This window comes from Clupea harengus, chromosome 15 (assembly GCF_900700415.2).
Source record: "Clupea harengus chromosome 15, Ch_v2.0.2, whole genome shotgun sequence".
NCBI classification, from domain to species: domain Eukaryota; kingdom Metazoa; phylum Chordata; class Actinopteri; order Clupeiformes; family Clupeidae; genus Clupea; species Clupea harengus.
The window spans coordinates 13,476,052-13,493,682 of record NC_045166.1 but is presented as its reverse complement, the minus strand read 5'-3'; the positions used below and the strand labels follow the sequence as shown (position 1 = coordinate 13,493,682).

Below are 17,631 nucleotides of genomic sequence, written 5' to 3'. Positions count from 1 at the left end.
TTAACAACTACAAATGACCTCTCCTAGAGGACTTTTATAACTCACTCTCTCTTCCTTGCCCTCCTCTCTCTGTCTCTCTCATGTTCTGATAAAGAGGTGTGAAATTGTCCCCTCTCTACCCCCAGTCTCCGCACTCTGTGTCTGGACAGGCAGCAGCGCAGCCCTAGTTTAAATGTGGACTTAAATGGTGTTGAGGAACGTTCTAGTGTGGGGGGGGGGGCACGCGGATATAGACACAACAGCAGAGGAACGTTACGGTGGTGGTGGTGGGGAGGGGGGATGATATACACAACAGCAGTGGGCATCACCTCAGGGCCATATGGTGTCTTAGAAACGACCTCTGGCGCCATCCAATATGGCGTCCCCACCAGAGACTTCCTCTTGGGGATGTCCTTACTGATCTGAGCACAGAAGCCAAAATCTGACAGCTTTATCTGAGGAGAAAATAACATGCAAAAGAGTTTCAAAACATCACAATTCATACAATGAAAGGAGTATTCATATCACTAGCTCACAGATTAGTACTCTTTTGATTCTGTCATGTCAACATTGTTATACATTCTTACTGACTTATTTATCGTTATAATTAATTATAATCATCATTCTTACAAATACAAATACAAATCTCTCTACTGTTTAACCATTATAGCTGCCCTGTAAGACATTTGCATATATTTGCCCTTGTCCATGAGATTTGTGGTAAAGTCACAACCTCAAAATACTGTATTTACATTTACTCAGAACAGTGCTAGTTATGTGAGATCAGTGCTAGTTATGTGAGAGCTAGTTAAACGAGAGCTTATTGAATGATGAACAATGCTAGTTAACAGGACTATTTAAAAAAGAGCTAGTTGAACGATGAACAGTGCTGCTTAAGTGAGAGCTAGTCGCAGAAATCTTTTTTTTTAGAGTAGAGGGCTGTAGAGAACTACATCTGTCTTACCCTCCCATCCACTGTTAGGAGTATGGAGTCACTCTTGATGTCTCTGTGGATGACCCCCTGAGAGTGAAGATAAGCCAGAGCCTGAAGAACTGCCTCACATACTGTAGCTATCTGCTCCTCATTTAGCCTGCAAACACACACACACACACACACACAACACAAACAACATACACACACACACACACACACACACGCAACACAAACGACATACACACACAAACACACACACATACACACACAACACAAACGACATTCATATACACACAAAACACACACACACACACACACACATCCAAACCCACACCCACACCATACAAACCATGCACACACATGCACACAAACACACACACGCACACGCACAGAAGAAGAAATACATGCGTGCATGTAAGTATACACACCAATGATAGAATTACAGCTATGTCAGGGCCTAAATGATAGCTGGACAGCACAACTCGACCACAATTCAAACACGTCTTTCCATAGGAAGAGTCTAATTTCCTTCACAAAGCCCAGCGTAATTTAGTCATTCATCTGAGAATCATTTGACAAGTTGATGTTTACCTCTTCCTTTGGAAGCAACCTTTCATTAGTGTCAGTGGATCATTTGAGTGTTGGATCTTGGGCAAATAATTTTGACAAACTGACTGACTAACTGAAAAGAGGTTGGTGTCGCCCCCTTGTGTCCGGTTGAGGTTAAATTGATCCCCTCTGTCGTTTCATCCACTCAGTCATAGGTGTCCTGGAGTGTGTGTCACAGTGCTGCTATCTAAGCTTAATGCTGCAGGATTAACTTCTAGCCATCTAGACTGGTCTTTACAATTAGATATAAACAGGTAGTGACTGTGCATAATTACAGTTTTTTTTACAATCATTTTCACACTTGTTTCAATACCATGTACACGTTTTCAAAACACATTCACAATATCAGTAGACTATGTGAATTAAACTGTGGATACTTTTGCATTGCTTAGATACAATCAGAAATTGCCGGACCAATCAAATTGTCAAGGCGGGCTTTATACGATGATGGACAGATGATCAACAGTAACGTAATCAACACACGGGTTGAATTCGTTTTCAACAAACATGGCTGCCGCTGGAGAGCTGAAATGTATAGATTCGAGTCCATTTAGACATTGACAGTGCATTCATTTTGAAAGAGGAACAGAGAAACGCGATCAAGGCATTTGTCAATCGAAAAGATGTTTTTGCCTTCCTTCCTACGGGATCCGGTAAAAGTTTAATTTATCAGCTGGCCCTGGTCACATACTACGTTGTTCTGATTGGTTGTAGGTAACCAATTGAGTGAACCAATTGGGCATTTTTTCTCCTGGTTCGGTTGAAACACGCCCTATAATCACAGCCCATTGGAGTGGTATCAGACTCATATTCTGACTAGAATTATGAGTATGACATCGTCAGGCTAATGTTCACCACCAGCAAAGCTTTGTGCAACTACAGCAATTTTTTCCAGACATTTAGGTACTCTGTTCAAAACAGTTTCCAACCATTTTCACACTTGTGTCAATACAATGTCCATTTCTTTAAAACCCTTCACACAGTGGACCTCAGCACATCAGTTAACCATTTGGTGCAAAAACACTTCATACTTCACCCAAAAGTGACTCATGCTGCCATAATTATAGCATATGCTCTCTCCCATTAAACTACTTTATCACTCAATGTGCAATGAACTGATGATGCTGAGGTGTGTGTCTGTAAAGTCCACTGTATGAAGACTTTTGAAAAAGTGGATATTGTATTGAGACAAGTGTGAAAATGATTGGAAAAAACTGTAAAGAGTTTGCATCTGAATCCACCAACTGAATACTATCCTTCTGGGACATGCATTAAGTTGTACACTCACACTGGGACTATCCCATACTGAATGTTTATATGTGTTCCTCTGGTATAAAAAAAGCAAATCCAACTCAAACTCTCCTGGCAGCTTTAGTGAGCAACATGGAACATGGAGTTGATATTTTGCAGACGGTGTGTAGTATTTCGCCTTCCTCGTGTCCCCTGTCTCTTACCTTGTTTCTGAGACGATGTTGGTGAGAGCGCCGCCCTGCAGGTACTCCATGACAACCCACAGCTCCTCCTCCACCAGGGCGCTCTTGTACATCTCCACTACATTCTTATGTCTGTAGTCCCTCATGATCACCACCTGCATCAACAACAACAACAACAACAACAACAACAACAATAAAATCAGCATCAGAGGATGTCAACATCACAGAACATTGTCGACTCTGTTCAGGACATCGACCTCACAGGACGTCAACATTACAGGACATTCTCAACACAGCACAGGACATCGACATCAACATCAACGTCAACATTAAAGGATGATAACACCAACATTACTGAACATCAACGTCACTGGATGTCAAAAGATCATCAACATCACAGAATATCAGCATTACAGGACGTCAACATCAAAGGACATTAACATTACAGGTCGTCAACGCCACAGTAGGGCATCATCACGGGATGGCAAAACCTGCACCCATTTCATCATCTGAGTCCAAAAAGAATCAAAGAACAGAGGGAGTAGATATCAATCTTAGGTAACTGAGGTCAACCTCATATCATCAAAGACCTCAGAGCCCCTAACCATCATATGCATTACATTGATGATAGCTTTAGAGGAGATCAGATCAGAAAGCCTTTTTTATCACAACTTCACTTAAGAATACTTATATAGATTCGGTTGCTTTTGGTGATATCTTACCTCAGAGAATACAGTATAGGAATGCCACAACTAGGGACTTAGGATTGTCCCTTCCCACCATACACATTCATAAAACACACACAAACACACATGCAGCCACACACATATATAAACACACACACACACCGACACACACACACATAAACACACACACTCACATACATACGCACACACACACACATATATACACACGCACACACATATAAACACACACACACACACACACACCCATATAAACATGCACACATACATAAACACACACACACAGACACACACCTCATTGAAGAGTAGCTCCCTCCTCTGCTGCTTGCGCAGGTCCATCATCTTTACTGCGACCTGCCGCCCCGTGTTCCTCTCCCGTGCGATGCACACCACCCCGGTCGAGCCCTCGCCAATCTTGACGAAGTTCTCCAGGTAGGCCCGCGGATCCCCCTTGTCCACAACCATCTGCAGCGCCGTCTTGAACTGCTCGTGCGTCACATTGGGCAGCTCCGGCTCGGGGGACGGGGTCTTGGCTGGTCGGAGGCAGGGGGAGCCAGAACCCACCGGCCCAGCAGAGGAAGACCCCGCTGGGGAGGGACGCAGGTCCTCCTGTCTCGGGCTCTGGAGGTGACCGTGGGACTGCGCCTCTCCCCAGCCTGTGGGTGGGCCCACAGAGAGGCTGGAGAAGGGGCGTGAGACTGGATGAAGGGACGATCGGAGGGCAGATTTGGGAGTGCTGGTGCAGTTGGGCCGGGTGATGGCTGCGTAGGCTGTCAAGTTTATCTGTCGCAACACAGGATATGATGTCACAAGGAGTTCATATACTCACACAAGCAAAAGCTCACCAGTGTAAACCGTCGTTTTGATGCAACATTTGGGTACTGTGACAATAAACATATCTGATGTGAATCTACTGTGACAATAAACATTTCTGATGTGAATCTACTTTGACAATAAACATTTCTGATGTGAATCTACTGTGACAATAAACATTTCTGATGTGAATCTACTTTGACAATAAATATATCTAATGTAAATTTAGTGTGAAAATAAACATGTCTGATGTGTATTTAAAGTGCTGTACTCTCAGTAGAGATAGATCACGCTCTTTTCAAAATAAGTCACTGACCTTGTCTAAAAAAACACTCTTCATATGAACTCAGACTCTCGTGTTAATTAAGGGATTGTCAGTGTTGCATTTACTGCAGTGACTTGCAAATGGCAGAAGTGTAAAGCATAGTACAGCACACACAGCACACAGCCACCATGTTGAAAGTGTGTGTTTAGCTGTATGTGTTATGTGTATCAGTGTAGAGCTTTCCCAGCACATACCACTGAGTGACAGGAGGCTTGGGTTATCTACAGTTACAAACCAAACCTGATTCTGTGATCATAAAATATCACATGAAGACCGCCGGTCTTAAGGGAGAATGCAGCTGAGAGGGGATTATAAAGGCTGCTATGACAACCCTGTCATGCAAACCTCTAGAATTCCATACAGTTATTATCAGACCACATAGCTGAACCGCATTCTATACACGGACTCAGCTTTTTCACAAACAGACCGCCCTCATATCTGGAGTCGTTTTTATTGCACAGCTCGTCGCGCGGCTCTTCCGCTGACTTTTTGCAAACGAAGTTCCTCAGTAGCGGATTGTGAGCAAAAGCACAGACTCTCCCCTGCTTCAGTTACACACAGAACAGCCAATACATTATTAACCACTCAGAGTCAGCTTACCAGCCACTGAAAGATGAGGGACTCTTTCCGTCACTACACCCTACTAAGCCTATCCTGCTAAATCATCCTGCGAAAATTTGAAATCCACTATTTGTCTGGCAGCTAAAAATAAATGAATGTACCGGTAGTTGCATCAAAGCAACAGTATGTAGAAATGTACCACTTTGTAAGGTATGGACCACTCCACGAAAATGTAAGAAAAGCTTTCATAGTAAACATCACTAAAAGACACCAGTTAACATAACAGTAAGCTTTTATCAATGCCAACTGTGCTGTTGTTAGTGTTTGCCAGGTTTCTGCAAGCCTTTTAGGAAGTTAGCATGCCAGTTTTAGACCAAAACTCATTACTAAGGAAAACGGAAAAAAGACAAAAAGTGAAAGAGGTTTCTGACCTTGGGGTCATAGGAAGAGTGAGGCCTTCTTGGAGGTTCCATGGAGATGCCATCCAGCTTGAGGCTGAGGTTAACCTTACTGGGTGTGTGATTGGAGGGTGAGTGGTTCAGGAAACAGGAAGCAGGCCTCTGATTGGCCGCATTGCTCCTTTGAGCCATGCTGATTGACTGAGCACGGGGTGCCTCGCTGCGTGCATACTGTCCGATCAGAGGTGGGGGCGCGGCTCCCCTGGGTGTGGTCTTGGGCGGGGCAATGGGGTCGAGACACACCTCGTGCACAGACTTGGCGCGGGGGACGACGCCGTTGGGCTGCAGCGTGGCGCTGGTTCTGCCAGGGGACCGCGGGCTGCCACTCTCACTGCGGACATTCCTCATCCTCTCCTCCAAGTCTGCCGCCAGGCTTGCCCGCCCTCGCACCGCCGCGTTCACCTCCTCGTACTGGTACACATTGCCCTCTGAGACCTCGCCAATGCGGCCCATGGACTTGGCGCGTTTCCGCAGTGATGGGCTGGTCCGGCGGAGGGAGTTGGAGCTGGAGACGGAGAGGCGGGCCATCTGGGAGAGGACGGCGGAGATGTAGTCACTGTGACCGATGAAGCTCCCACGCACGATGGTCTGGGAGCCAGAGACACACACACACTTATTCTCATGCATAGTGGTCTGATGGACAGAGAACCATCACACAAACACACACACTTACTCTCACACATGATGGTGTAGGACACACACACACACACACACACACACACACACACACACTTGCTCTCACACATGAAGGTCTAGGGGACACACACACACACACACTCACACACACTTACTCATCATGCATCATGGTCTGAGTAACGGAGTCACACACACACATTATGGTGGGGGCAGAAACACACACATACACACACACACTCGTACATATAAACATCTCTTTTGACAGTATGGTAGACTGTGCAGTATGTCCTCTAAAGCCAGTAGGAGCATATAGAGACATCATTCACTGGACCTGGACCCCACAGCAGAAGTAGTGGCACTGCAGAGCACTGAAGTGAGTTGGCTCACTGAAGCACCTCACAAAGAATAAGGACACAGAGGCCTTCTGTAGCAGTACACGGGTAAACACACAGAGTAATCCTAACATTAGGACCCATATATGCAGTGAAATGACTGAGATGAAGCACTCTGTAGGGCTCTAGCGAACACTCTGTTGTATTTTATCAGTGAAGCAATTTTAGACACATATTGGGGGCTAGCAACAACAGCAAGGTCGATGTCACTGTGATCCGCCAAGCCTGAGGCCATTCGGAAAACATTGATCGCCGTGCAGTCAACCAGCAAATAGAAATATTCAAATGATGGGGGAATTAATATTGATGGCAATAGGGTGGGATGTTTATTTGCATTATTGAGTACAACCAAGCACCTCTAAACAATTCTCAAAGGCAGAGCTTACTAAAGTAAACACATCCACAGCATTAAGTACCTCACGCACAAGTCAGGACCCTTTGAGCCCTGAGCTAACTAACTTCCTGATTGATTCACCTTAAAACAACACCCGCAACAACATGTGCTGGTTATTCAGTCAGCGAAAAAGGACCCAATCGTGAACGTCCTTCCAAAATAAACAACACTTCTTTCCTCTTCAGGAAGTGAAACACGCTGCTAAGCAGCTAAGCCAGCTCTTCCTTTTTCGCAGGTCTCGGGTCGAACGTTCCCCCAAGCAAGGAAGGACACCTTCGAGAAAACTGGCCCTTCAACTTCCCCGTGTGTTTGTCCCAGTGACAGATAACATATTAACTTTCATACCAAGCCCCGGGCATCCCCTTCGCTAAAGCAGCGAGAACAAAGATAAAGAGGCAAAGGAATCCAGACTGTTTCTTCAAGTGACTGCATTCAAGTAAGCTCTCTGTGTCTTTTACTAAACACATTGACAATCGCAGTAAGTGCCTCAGATGGCACGCCACCTGACACCTGGGCCAAATCTCTTCTGACTGGTCACGAGGTTCTTCTTCTCTTCATCAACAAGCACACACACAGCAAAAACTAATACATGCACACACCACCAAGATCATATAATAGATTCAACTTTGAGCAAAGATTCTGGCTTTTTATTTATGTTTATTTAAACACGTAGGCTTTCATATCCTCTCAATAACACCCCTGTCTGTTCTCTGACACACATACACACACATGGGTGTGAGAAGGTATCACACACAAACACACACACATACAGAGACATACACACACATACACACGTGCAAACAAACACAGACATACACACACACACACACACACACACACACACACACACACACACACACACACACACACACACACACTCACTGACACACACACACTTGATGTACCTTCCTGGGGATGAGCTCCATAGGCGTGACGGTGGAGGGGTCCACCATTGGTTTGGGCCTCTTGAGCGTGTCGATGAGGCTCTGCCACTGAGGCGGCAGCCCCATGTAGCAGCCCTGCGCCTTGTCGAAGGAGGTGTGCACTCGGTGCTGGAAGTCCCGCGGCGCCGAGATCTCCGGCCTCCTCCGCTTCTTCTTCCGGCGGAACATCTCCGGGGGGGGCAGGCACGGTGTAAGCACCTGGGGCAGACAAGAGGGGAGGGTCCGGTTACGGCGCGACCTCCTCACCTTCTCCTCCCAAGCCATGATGGCGCCCACCAGAGCGAGATGTACACGAGAGCGTAGTCACCAGCAACCGCCTGACAGGAGCATGGATGACTGATCGGGACGCAGACGACTGCCAGAGAAGAGTCTGACAGCAGCGCAAACGACACCCGGCGATGAGAGTGACTGTCACACAACGGAAAAGCAGATAACTGGCTGGCAGGAGTGCAGATGACGGCAGCAGCCAGACAGGAACTCTCTGGCTCCACCACAGACACTCTAGCTGCACTGTGACACTCCCACGTGTGTCTGCCACTCCACAGAGCAACCACAAGCAAAACACAACAATCTAAAACAACAAAACTGCCCTGAGCTGCCCTAAACCCCCATCAGTGACAGCAGCGTCTGCCGTGTCAGCTGGCGTAGCTAGAAGGGAACACCTGAGCTCAGGTGAGCGAGAGACCGGGAGGCGGGGGAGGAGGGGAGAAGGGGGAGGGGCGGTAGGAAGCAGTACCACACCCCCCTGCCTGTGCCAATGAACAGGCCGCAGCTGGTATGCAGGCACAGCCTCGACTCAACACAGCGAAACCCATCTGTCACCCCGTATCCACCCCTACTGGTTTCACAAGGGAATAACTCACACTGACACACTCAGACAATAAACAACATACAAGATTTAGGAATAACTCAGAACACACAAGGGAATAATTCATCCTGACACACTCAGACAATAAACAACACACAACAAGATTCAGGTACGCTTAAACAGACATCAAGACCATTCAAAATGGAGGAATACATAACCCTCAGACAGTTAGTCAGTCAGAAATGAAAAACTTTGAACCTACAAGGATAATATCATTCAAACATAGGAGTAAATAATGCTCTTTGCTCTCATCTCTACCTAACTGCGTGCCTGTCTGCCTGCATGTCTCTCTGCCTGCCTGTCTCTCTGCCAGCCTGTCTGCCTGCCTCTCTGTGAAGAGACTCTGGCTATGAGACTGTGCCAACTGTACTGTGGGGACATGTTCAACACACAAACATGCGACAAACATCGGCGTTCAATTCACATGAGTTCAGCCAGGACCTGGAGGATGGCTCGGGGCTTGCTGTGGTAGCTGGGTATGCCAAGGTTATTAGCTCACTGCTGGGGTAGCTGGGGAGGCTGGGGTGACTGGGGTATCTGGGGTAGTTGGGGTGGCTGGGAATGATGGGCTTATTAGCTGACTGCTGGGATATCTGAGGTGGCTGGGGTATCTGGGGTGGCTGGGGTATCTGGGGTAGTTGGGGTAACTTGGAATGCTGGGAATGCTGGACGTATTAGCTGACTGCTAACTAGGTCAGTTCAGTGAATTGTGTCCTGATGTTCCTGTGTCAACTGTGAGCCTGGTCCACCACAGAGCAGGCTGCATCCAGCTGAGTACTGGCGGTTATTTTTAGATCTGCACTGCACTACACTACAATCACTCGTGCTAAAACAAATAACTGGCCATCAGTGAGATTGACCTCACCAGTGGGGGGTCCCACTGGTCTGTGGTTACAAGGGCAGAACAGCAATGGTCCTCTACACTTTTACATAGCAGGTCTGCGCAGTATTCTGCACATTTACAACACAGTCAAACTTGCTCCCCTTTTCACAAGGAGCATTAAATTACCAGGAGGGTAAACTATTACTAACTTCATCGTCTAAAGGTGAGATATTTGCCATAGGTCTTTTGTAACTAACTGGCAAATTACTTGTACAGTTATTGCTCCTCAGTTGTAAGTCGCTTTGGATGAAATTGTCTGCCAAATGCACACTGCTGACAAATCAATGAAGTTAGTTCAGTGACAGTAATTTGCCAGTTAGTTACAAAAGACCTATGGCAAATATCTTGCATTTAGACGATGAAGTTAGTTATAGTAATACACCTCTGCAACGAACCTCTGACAAACTCACTGTGCATTAATTTTACTTTCACATGACAACTCTCACTTTCTGCTCACTTGTGTTCAAACCCAGCATGTGATGCATTTGCTTCCTGTTCTGTGAAAGGGTTAAAAATCTGCTCTGCTAGAAGGATGTGAGACCTTGACCCTTGACCCTGAAAGGTTTAGCTGTGTTCAGTTTTAAACCATGCGTGGCTCCAACAGCATGATATACTGCCGCCATATAACTGAGTCATAGCCATATGTTACCTGCACAGGAGCGCACTGCATGTTTACCCAAGCTGAATGTACACCCCTCCCTGAAAGCTAAGCACATGACCAGGATATCAGGCTGCGTTAGTCACGACCAAGACGGCAGCCACACCGGCAACAGATCTGGGCCTGGGCAGAGCCAGACTCATGCCAGCGTGTGTGTGTGTGTGTGTGTGTGTGTGTGTGTGTGTGTGTGTGTGTGTGTTTGTGTGTGTGTGTGTTTGTGTGTGTGTGTGTGTGTGTGTGTGGGACATTAATCCTCATGTTCGCCACAGTTACACTTCTTGTGGTTCCGGTCAGACAGGACCAACCTGACATACATTTTAATAATAAGTTAATAATACTTTTTTTAATAAGTAAATATTTGATTTTGATCTGTTTTGATTAAAACCTTTCTAAAGATACAAGTAAAAGTAAAAGTAAAAGTAAAAGTAAAAGACTCCAGTAACGAGGGTGTTAAAGTGACAGCTTGAGAGGATAATGAAAGAGCATAAATTGCTGTGTAATGACAGTATATTCAACTAAATGCTGCTGAGCAGTCTTACCGGTTTGTTGTTTTTTCAATTGTTGGATTTTGTTTACTTTTCCCAAACTTGTTTGAGGTGAGTCAGTCAGTTATTCCATTGTTCCCACGGTTTCCTCCTTCTTAGTCAACAGTGATCTGATGGAGAGAGAGAGAGATAGAGAAAAAAAGAGTGAAAGCAAGTGAGGGACAGAGAGAGAGAAAGACAGAGCACGCCGGACAGCAAGGGAGAGAGAGAGAGAGATAGAGAGAGAGAGAGAGAGAGAGAGAGAGAAAGGAGAACATGAGGAGAAGAGGAATTAGGGGGCAGGGTGTAGTCCCATTTTCTGGCCGTTCCTCTCCTCATCCACCTGTCGCAGAGCCACAGAGGCCCTCTGGATCCTCTTTAAGTTTCACTCAAAGGACAGGCTTGGCCTGGAGCTGGAGGGTGTGACAATGGGATGTGGCCCCCTGTGACACACTTTGTCTGTGTGTGTGTGTGCGCGTGTGTGTATGTGTGTGCGTGTGTGTGTGTGCGCGCGTGTCTGTGTGTGCGTGTGTGTGCGCGCGCGTGTCTGTGTGTGCGTGTGCGCATGTGTGTGTGCACGCGCGTGTGTGTGTGTGCACGTGTTCTCTATATATTTTTAGATTATCACAGAACCCTGCACAGCCTGCTCATCATTCCCAGTCAAACAGTACATACATGCTCAAACACACTCCGCTCCTCCTAGCCCTGTGTTTCCTGTGCCATGATGATGTGTTTCCTGTGCCATGATGATGTGTTTCCTGTGCCATGATGATGTGTTTCCTGTACCATGATGATGTGTTTCCTGTGCCATAATGATGTGTTTCCTGTACCATGATGATGTGTTTCCTGTGCCATAATGATGTGTTTCCTGTGCCATGATGATGTGTTTCTTGTGCCATGATGATGTGTTTTCTGTTCAATGAAGATGTGTTTTCTGTGCAGTGATGATGTGTTTCCTGTGCCATGATGATGTGTTTTCTGTGCAATGATGATGTGTTTTCTGTGCAATGATGATGTGTTTCCTGTGCAATGATTATGTGTTTCCCGTGCAATGATTATGTGTTTCCCGTGCCATGATGATGTGTTTTCTGTGCAATGATGATGTGTTTCCTGTGCAACGATGATGTGTTTCCTGTGCAATGATTATGTGTTTCCCGTGCAATGATTATGTGTTTCCCGTGCAATGATGATGTGTTTCCTGTGCAATGATTATGTGTTTCCCGTGCAATGATGATGTGTTTCCTGTGCAATGATGATGTGTTTCCCGTGCAATGATGATGTGTTTCCCGTGCAATGATTATGTGTTTCCCGTGCTGTAGTGAACAGCTGACGACAAACAACAACTGAAATGACAAATGACCAATCAAACAGTGAGTCCTCAACTCATCCTGTGAAAACCAGTCACAGATTACAGGCCCTAGAAACTGCAGCAGCCAGAATGAACAACACACAAGGGCTATGAACAGCTGTGTGTGTGTGTGTGTGTGTGTGTGTGTGTGTGTGTGTGTGTCTGTGCGTATGCATGTGTGTGTGTGCGTGTGTATGTGTGTGTATGTGTGTGTGTGTGTGTGCGTGTGTATGTGTGTGTGTGTACTACAAAACCCCTCAGAGTAGGTGAGCAAAAGTGAGCAGCACTCAGGAGACTGATGACACATTATCCAACACAACGCCCTCTCACAGAAATGGGTGTGAGAGGGGATCACACACACACACACACACAAGCAAACTCTCTTTCTCTCTCTCTCTCTCTCACACACACACACACACACACAAGCAAACTCTCTTTCTCTCTCTCTCTCTCTCTCACACACATACACACACAGACAAACACAAAGAGACGCACACAAACACACACATACACACATAAATGATCTCTCTGTCTCTCTCACACACACTAACCTAACTGGTTGAATAATATAAGTGCAGTATAAACCATCTCCACTCAGGCTTTGTGTTTGGTTGCGGATGGTGACACAAGTTCTTAAGTGTCCTGTGGGTGTGAGACCCATGGCAGGGTGTAAGTCTCAAACACAAACACACACACACACACACACACACACACACACACACACACACACACACACACACACACACACACACACACACACACACACACACACACACACACACACACACACACACACACACACACAGTTCAATGGGAGAGAGCATATGCTATAGTTATGGCAGCATGAGTCACTTTTGGGTGAGGTATGAAGTGTTTTGGTGGTTGTATGTAGTGCATTTAGCACCAAAGGTTAACTGATGTGCTCAGGTGTGTGTCTTTAAAACCCCACTGCATTAAGAGTTTTGAAAAAGTGGACATGGTATTGAGACAAGTGTGAAAATGATTGGAAAAAGTGAATGGCTACACTATAGTAGCAGTTTGGAGCACTTTCAAGGTTTCTGGCTCTGTTTAACGTCTTTGCAGAAATTCATGAATCACATTCCATCAATTAGGTTGCCTTTGTACAATTTGCTAACAGGTAAAATGTCATGTCAGTTAATAATGACTCCCTGCATATCAAGCCTCAGGTTAGTAATTATACTGCATCTTTAAGAAGATTAAGCTAAATTACATGACTCTTGTAAAGTCAAATATAACACAGTGTTTAGTGTGAGCAGTGCCAGTGAGAGAAAGGGTTGTATGCAACACTTATTTACAGTCATTTTCACATTCCTCTCAATACCATGTCCACTTTTTCAAACACTTCACACATTTATCACCTCAGCAGACTTAGTGACTTCAACTGTAATACCTGAATACCTGTCTCAGTCAATTTCTACCACCAGTACACTACAGCAAATTTGGCAAAATGTCGATGTAGTTGTCCCTAAGACTGCCACACTCAAAAGTGGTATCTACAGTATTCTGACAGGAAAACCAACAGATCAAAAAAGTTTGTTCTTGGTTTCTTGATAGCTGCTTGTCTTGAAATATTTGTGGAATATGGGGGATTGTAAGGGTGTGCTGAAGATTTCTTTCTAAAGATTCAAGGCAAGAGTAAATGTGAAGTTTAAACTCAATTTTTCACTAAATTCAGAGGAAACAACGAATCAGCATTAGGGCTGCAGGACACTTCTAGTGGTAGTCTCATGTGTTGTTGTTTCACTTACTGTACTGGGAATGAAAAGTGTCTGCACACTTGAAAATGTAGCATAGTGCTTTCACTGTATTTGTCTGGTATCACAATATGTATTGAATGAGATGTCTAAACTATGCAAAAATAGAGGATACGGCAACACATAATATATTCATTTTGCAATGCTTCAAGTTGTTGGTGTTTTTTAGTTCATTGTACACTGAGTGACAAAGTAGTTTTGGTGATTGTATTGCATTTTCCATGAAAGGTTACCTGATGTGCTGAGGTGTGTGTCTTTAAAGCACACTGTGTGTGAGAGTTTTGAAAAAGTGGACATGGTATGAGACAAGTGTGAAACGAATGTAAAAAAAAACTGCCTTTATGACCTGCATTGCATTAACACAACAGAGGAATAAACATTAAAAACAGTAACGATGGCAGTGACCTAAAGGCAAAACATTCTCAGTTTCTCTTTACAGTAGTTTTGAGATATGCATACCAGTGTTAGAATAAATCTCAAAGCTGAAAATTAGTTCCAACAAAGTTGACATTTTGTGTCAACTTTGTGTAATAGCTGATCCAGTCCTGATGAGTCATATATCTGTTTCAGCCTTTGTTTCAGTTCTTACAGAGCCAGCCAGAAATAAAATCTCCATAAGCTTGAATTCTTCCATTCCAAATAACCAGCTTCATTCTAGAATCACCAGAACACTGAAGTTCCAAAGGTTCTAGAAGTAATATCCCCCTGGAAATAGCAGAACTTTGGAATAGGTCTGTGTAGTTAAAGGTCACAGCTCCAAAAGGCCAATATGTTCCCTGTTGTCACCTAGACCTGACCTCCATGGGGTAGGAATAAGCCAGTGAAAATGTCAGGATAGGTCTGCCCAGCAATCCTCTTACCCCCAGTGCACTCCAGCTCCTCATTCCCAGCGTAAACATCTCCTTAACGGCGCTCTCCTCTCATTCCTCTCCCAGCGTCAGCTCGTTCTCCTCTTTGTCCTGACCTGTCCCCCTCTCAGTTGCATTGCATGAGAGGGAAGGAATTTCTCCAACCGCCTCTCCCATTCAGAGCCACTCAAAACCCATTCAGTTCCTCAGAGCCACTCAAACCCATTCTGTTAACGGTTCAAGATTAAAGCAATGTACCGTCTCGCTCTTAACAGCGGAGGGACGGAGTCAGAAGCAACGGAGGCTGAGGCTCATCACCTGGTATTTGAGGTTCCTTTAGGTTCACTCCTCCTCAGCAGAATGAGAACGAGAGCGAGGCAGGCAGGCAAGGCAGGGCAGGGCTGGGCAGGGCAGGCACACAGATAGAGAGACAGACAGGCACACAGATAGAGAGACAGACAGGCACGCAGGCCGTTTCCCAGGTCTCTCCACGCTGTGCTGTGCAGGCTCCCACTTGCTCTGCGTTGATTTGGGCGTGTCCCTCCCCCTCAGGCTCCCCCGGCGGGGGTGTTACATGCAGCGTGCACGCATACTGTAGCCGGCTGGGACATGCTCTGCTGTCGGTGACTCACAGCAAGAGCAGCCTGCATTTGCAAGTGTTATCAGGAACAGCTCGCTGTGCAAACTAACTAGCGGTGGATACAGCTCAATAGGGAAGCGTTTGTGGCTGTGTGGTTCTGTAGGCCAAACAATACCACAAGTCCTTAATAGGCAGCAGCAACTGTTGCATGTTTTGTGCAATTGAGTAAGTGTGCATGAATTGAAATAAAAGAAAACTATGTGTAAAATGCTATGTAAAAATGCAATGGAGATAATGAATGCACAAGTGTACAGTTGCACTCACTAAGCTGTTTCCTAGCAGTCAGTCGTTATTAAAAGCTGCAAGGCAACATGCGACACCGTGAGGAATGTCATTGTCCCGCCACCCCTCCCCACAGCCCCTCAGGTGTGGTCTCATGGGAGGTCAGAGGTCACCTGCCCGACCAGACCCCCCACCTCCACCACCTGCAGCTCTAGTTACACCTGGAGCACACCTGAAGACTCAAGATCAAAGCAACAGACTTCCTACTCTGCACTGAGTGATGACATGGCCTATGTCTTAAAAATGCATGTCCTACACTACTCATATAGTGTCATATAGGACTCATAGTCCTGTCTAAATGGCTAACACATTTAGCACATGGCCTGTGCTCAGTGGAAATGCATGTGCTACACTACTCATACAATGTCATAGGCTAACACATTTTCTGTGGATTGGATTTGGGCGGTTCTGTTAAAAAAATTAGGCAGATCTGCACCACAACTGAACAAGCACAAAGCATAGAGACAGTATATTTGTGTGCCAATATACAAGAAAACATGTCAACATAAACATGCAAGGTGTCGGTAGAGATGTCAAAGACGCTAACAGAGAAAGACCTCGAACTAACTGAATCCAAAGTTCACTTACTGTAAGCAAGCCATAGTCTGGACTGGACTCAGCCACAGTAGGAAGCTCTTTGAGAAACCTAGCTTTACTGCTTTGCCTGGAAACTGCACAGTCCCCGAGCCCACAGGGGCGTGGAAGCACGCCGTGCAGAGATGACCTGGCTCCTTGTCAGACGGCTCTGTCACAGCGTCATCCACTCCACTCCGCTCTTGGCTCTCGAGCTTGGCTTAACGAGCCTGACAGAAGCTCCTCCCCGCACCACAGAGTTTCTTCCGAGTCGCATGAGAGGACACATCCCAGGCACTGCTCTGAGTGTTTGCACACACACAAAAACAAACACACACACAGGCAGTGTTGGAAACACCACGTCGTTGCTACTACTCAAAGCCAACCCACAGCCATGAGAGAGTTGAGTGCCTTATGTCCAGCCCTGGGGTCTTGTGTGTGTGCTAACAGCCATGACACTGACTGGGTGCCACCAGGAGGTCCTGCCTTATCTTACAGCACTGCTCAAGAGTCCATATATCTCCCTCAAATAAGGACTGAGGCCGCAGCCACTCCCTTCTCCCTGCGCTGTTAATCAGTAACCAGTGAGGGAAAGTGGCAGCCACTAACCCAGCAGCATGCGATACATGTCAATCACACGGGTCTGATGGATACTGATCTCATGAAGCCATCACATCACAAATGCAACACATCAGCACTGCACATGTCAATCACACGTGTCCAATGGATACTCACCTTATAAATCCATTGCATTAGAGCACAACCCAATAGCATGGTACATGCCAACTACACTGGTCCTTGTGGTAAATGGGACTGCATTTATATAGCTATATTTCTACTCAAAGAGCACTCAAAGCTCTTTACAGATGAATGCCTCAGACATTCACTCACCAGAATCAGAAATTAGATCAGCAATTACACTAGTCCAATGGGTCCTCACCCTACCAAGCCATGGCCAGAGGCTTGAAAGGAGGCTCCAGGGATTAGACTACCAGAGTGATGTTTGGGTCCCACTCATTTTCATAAAGACAAAAATGTCTAAATGTTTTC

General features: G+C 45.8%; 1 protein-coding gene across 2 annotated transcripts in view; it reads right to left on the bottom strand.

Moving 5' to 3' along the window:
• Nucleotides 1-17,071, bottom strand: part of LOC105909558 (serine/threonine-protein kinase PAK 6-like) — a 17,763-nt gene extending 692 nt beyond the window's left edge. The window contains exons 1-8 of one of the 2 annotated variants that reach the window (XM_031582164.2): nucleotides 16,597-17,071; nucleotides 11,131-11,246; nucleotides 8,144-8,380; nucleotides 5,790-6,404; nucleotides 3,954-4,442; nucleotides 2,977-3,110; nucleotides 944-1,070; nucleotides 309-434 (exon numbers count right to left, since the gene is read on the bottom strand). In XM_031582164.2, coding sequence (XP_031438024.1) covers nucleotides 309-434; nucleotides 944-1,070; nucleotides 2,977-3,110; nucleotides 3,954-4,442; nucleotides 5,790-6,404; nucleotides 8,144-8,350 — 1,698 coding nt within the window. In that variant the 5' untranslated portion in view covers nucleotides 8,351-8,380; nucleotides 11,131-11,246; nucleotides 16,597-17,071. Of the gene's footprint in view, nucleotides 1-308; nucleotides 435-943; nucleotides 1,071-2,976; nucleotides 3,111-3,953; nucleotides 4,443-5,789; nucleotides 6,405-8,143; nucleotides 8,381-11,130; nucleotides 11,258-16,596 lie in introns of those variants that run through there. The other variant, XM_042709946.1, reaches the window with a different exon arrangement.
• Between the last annotated feature and the right edge of the window lie 560 nt (nucleotides 17,072-17,631).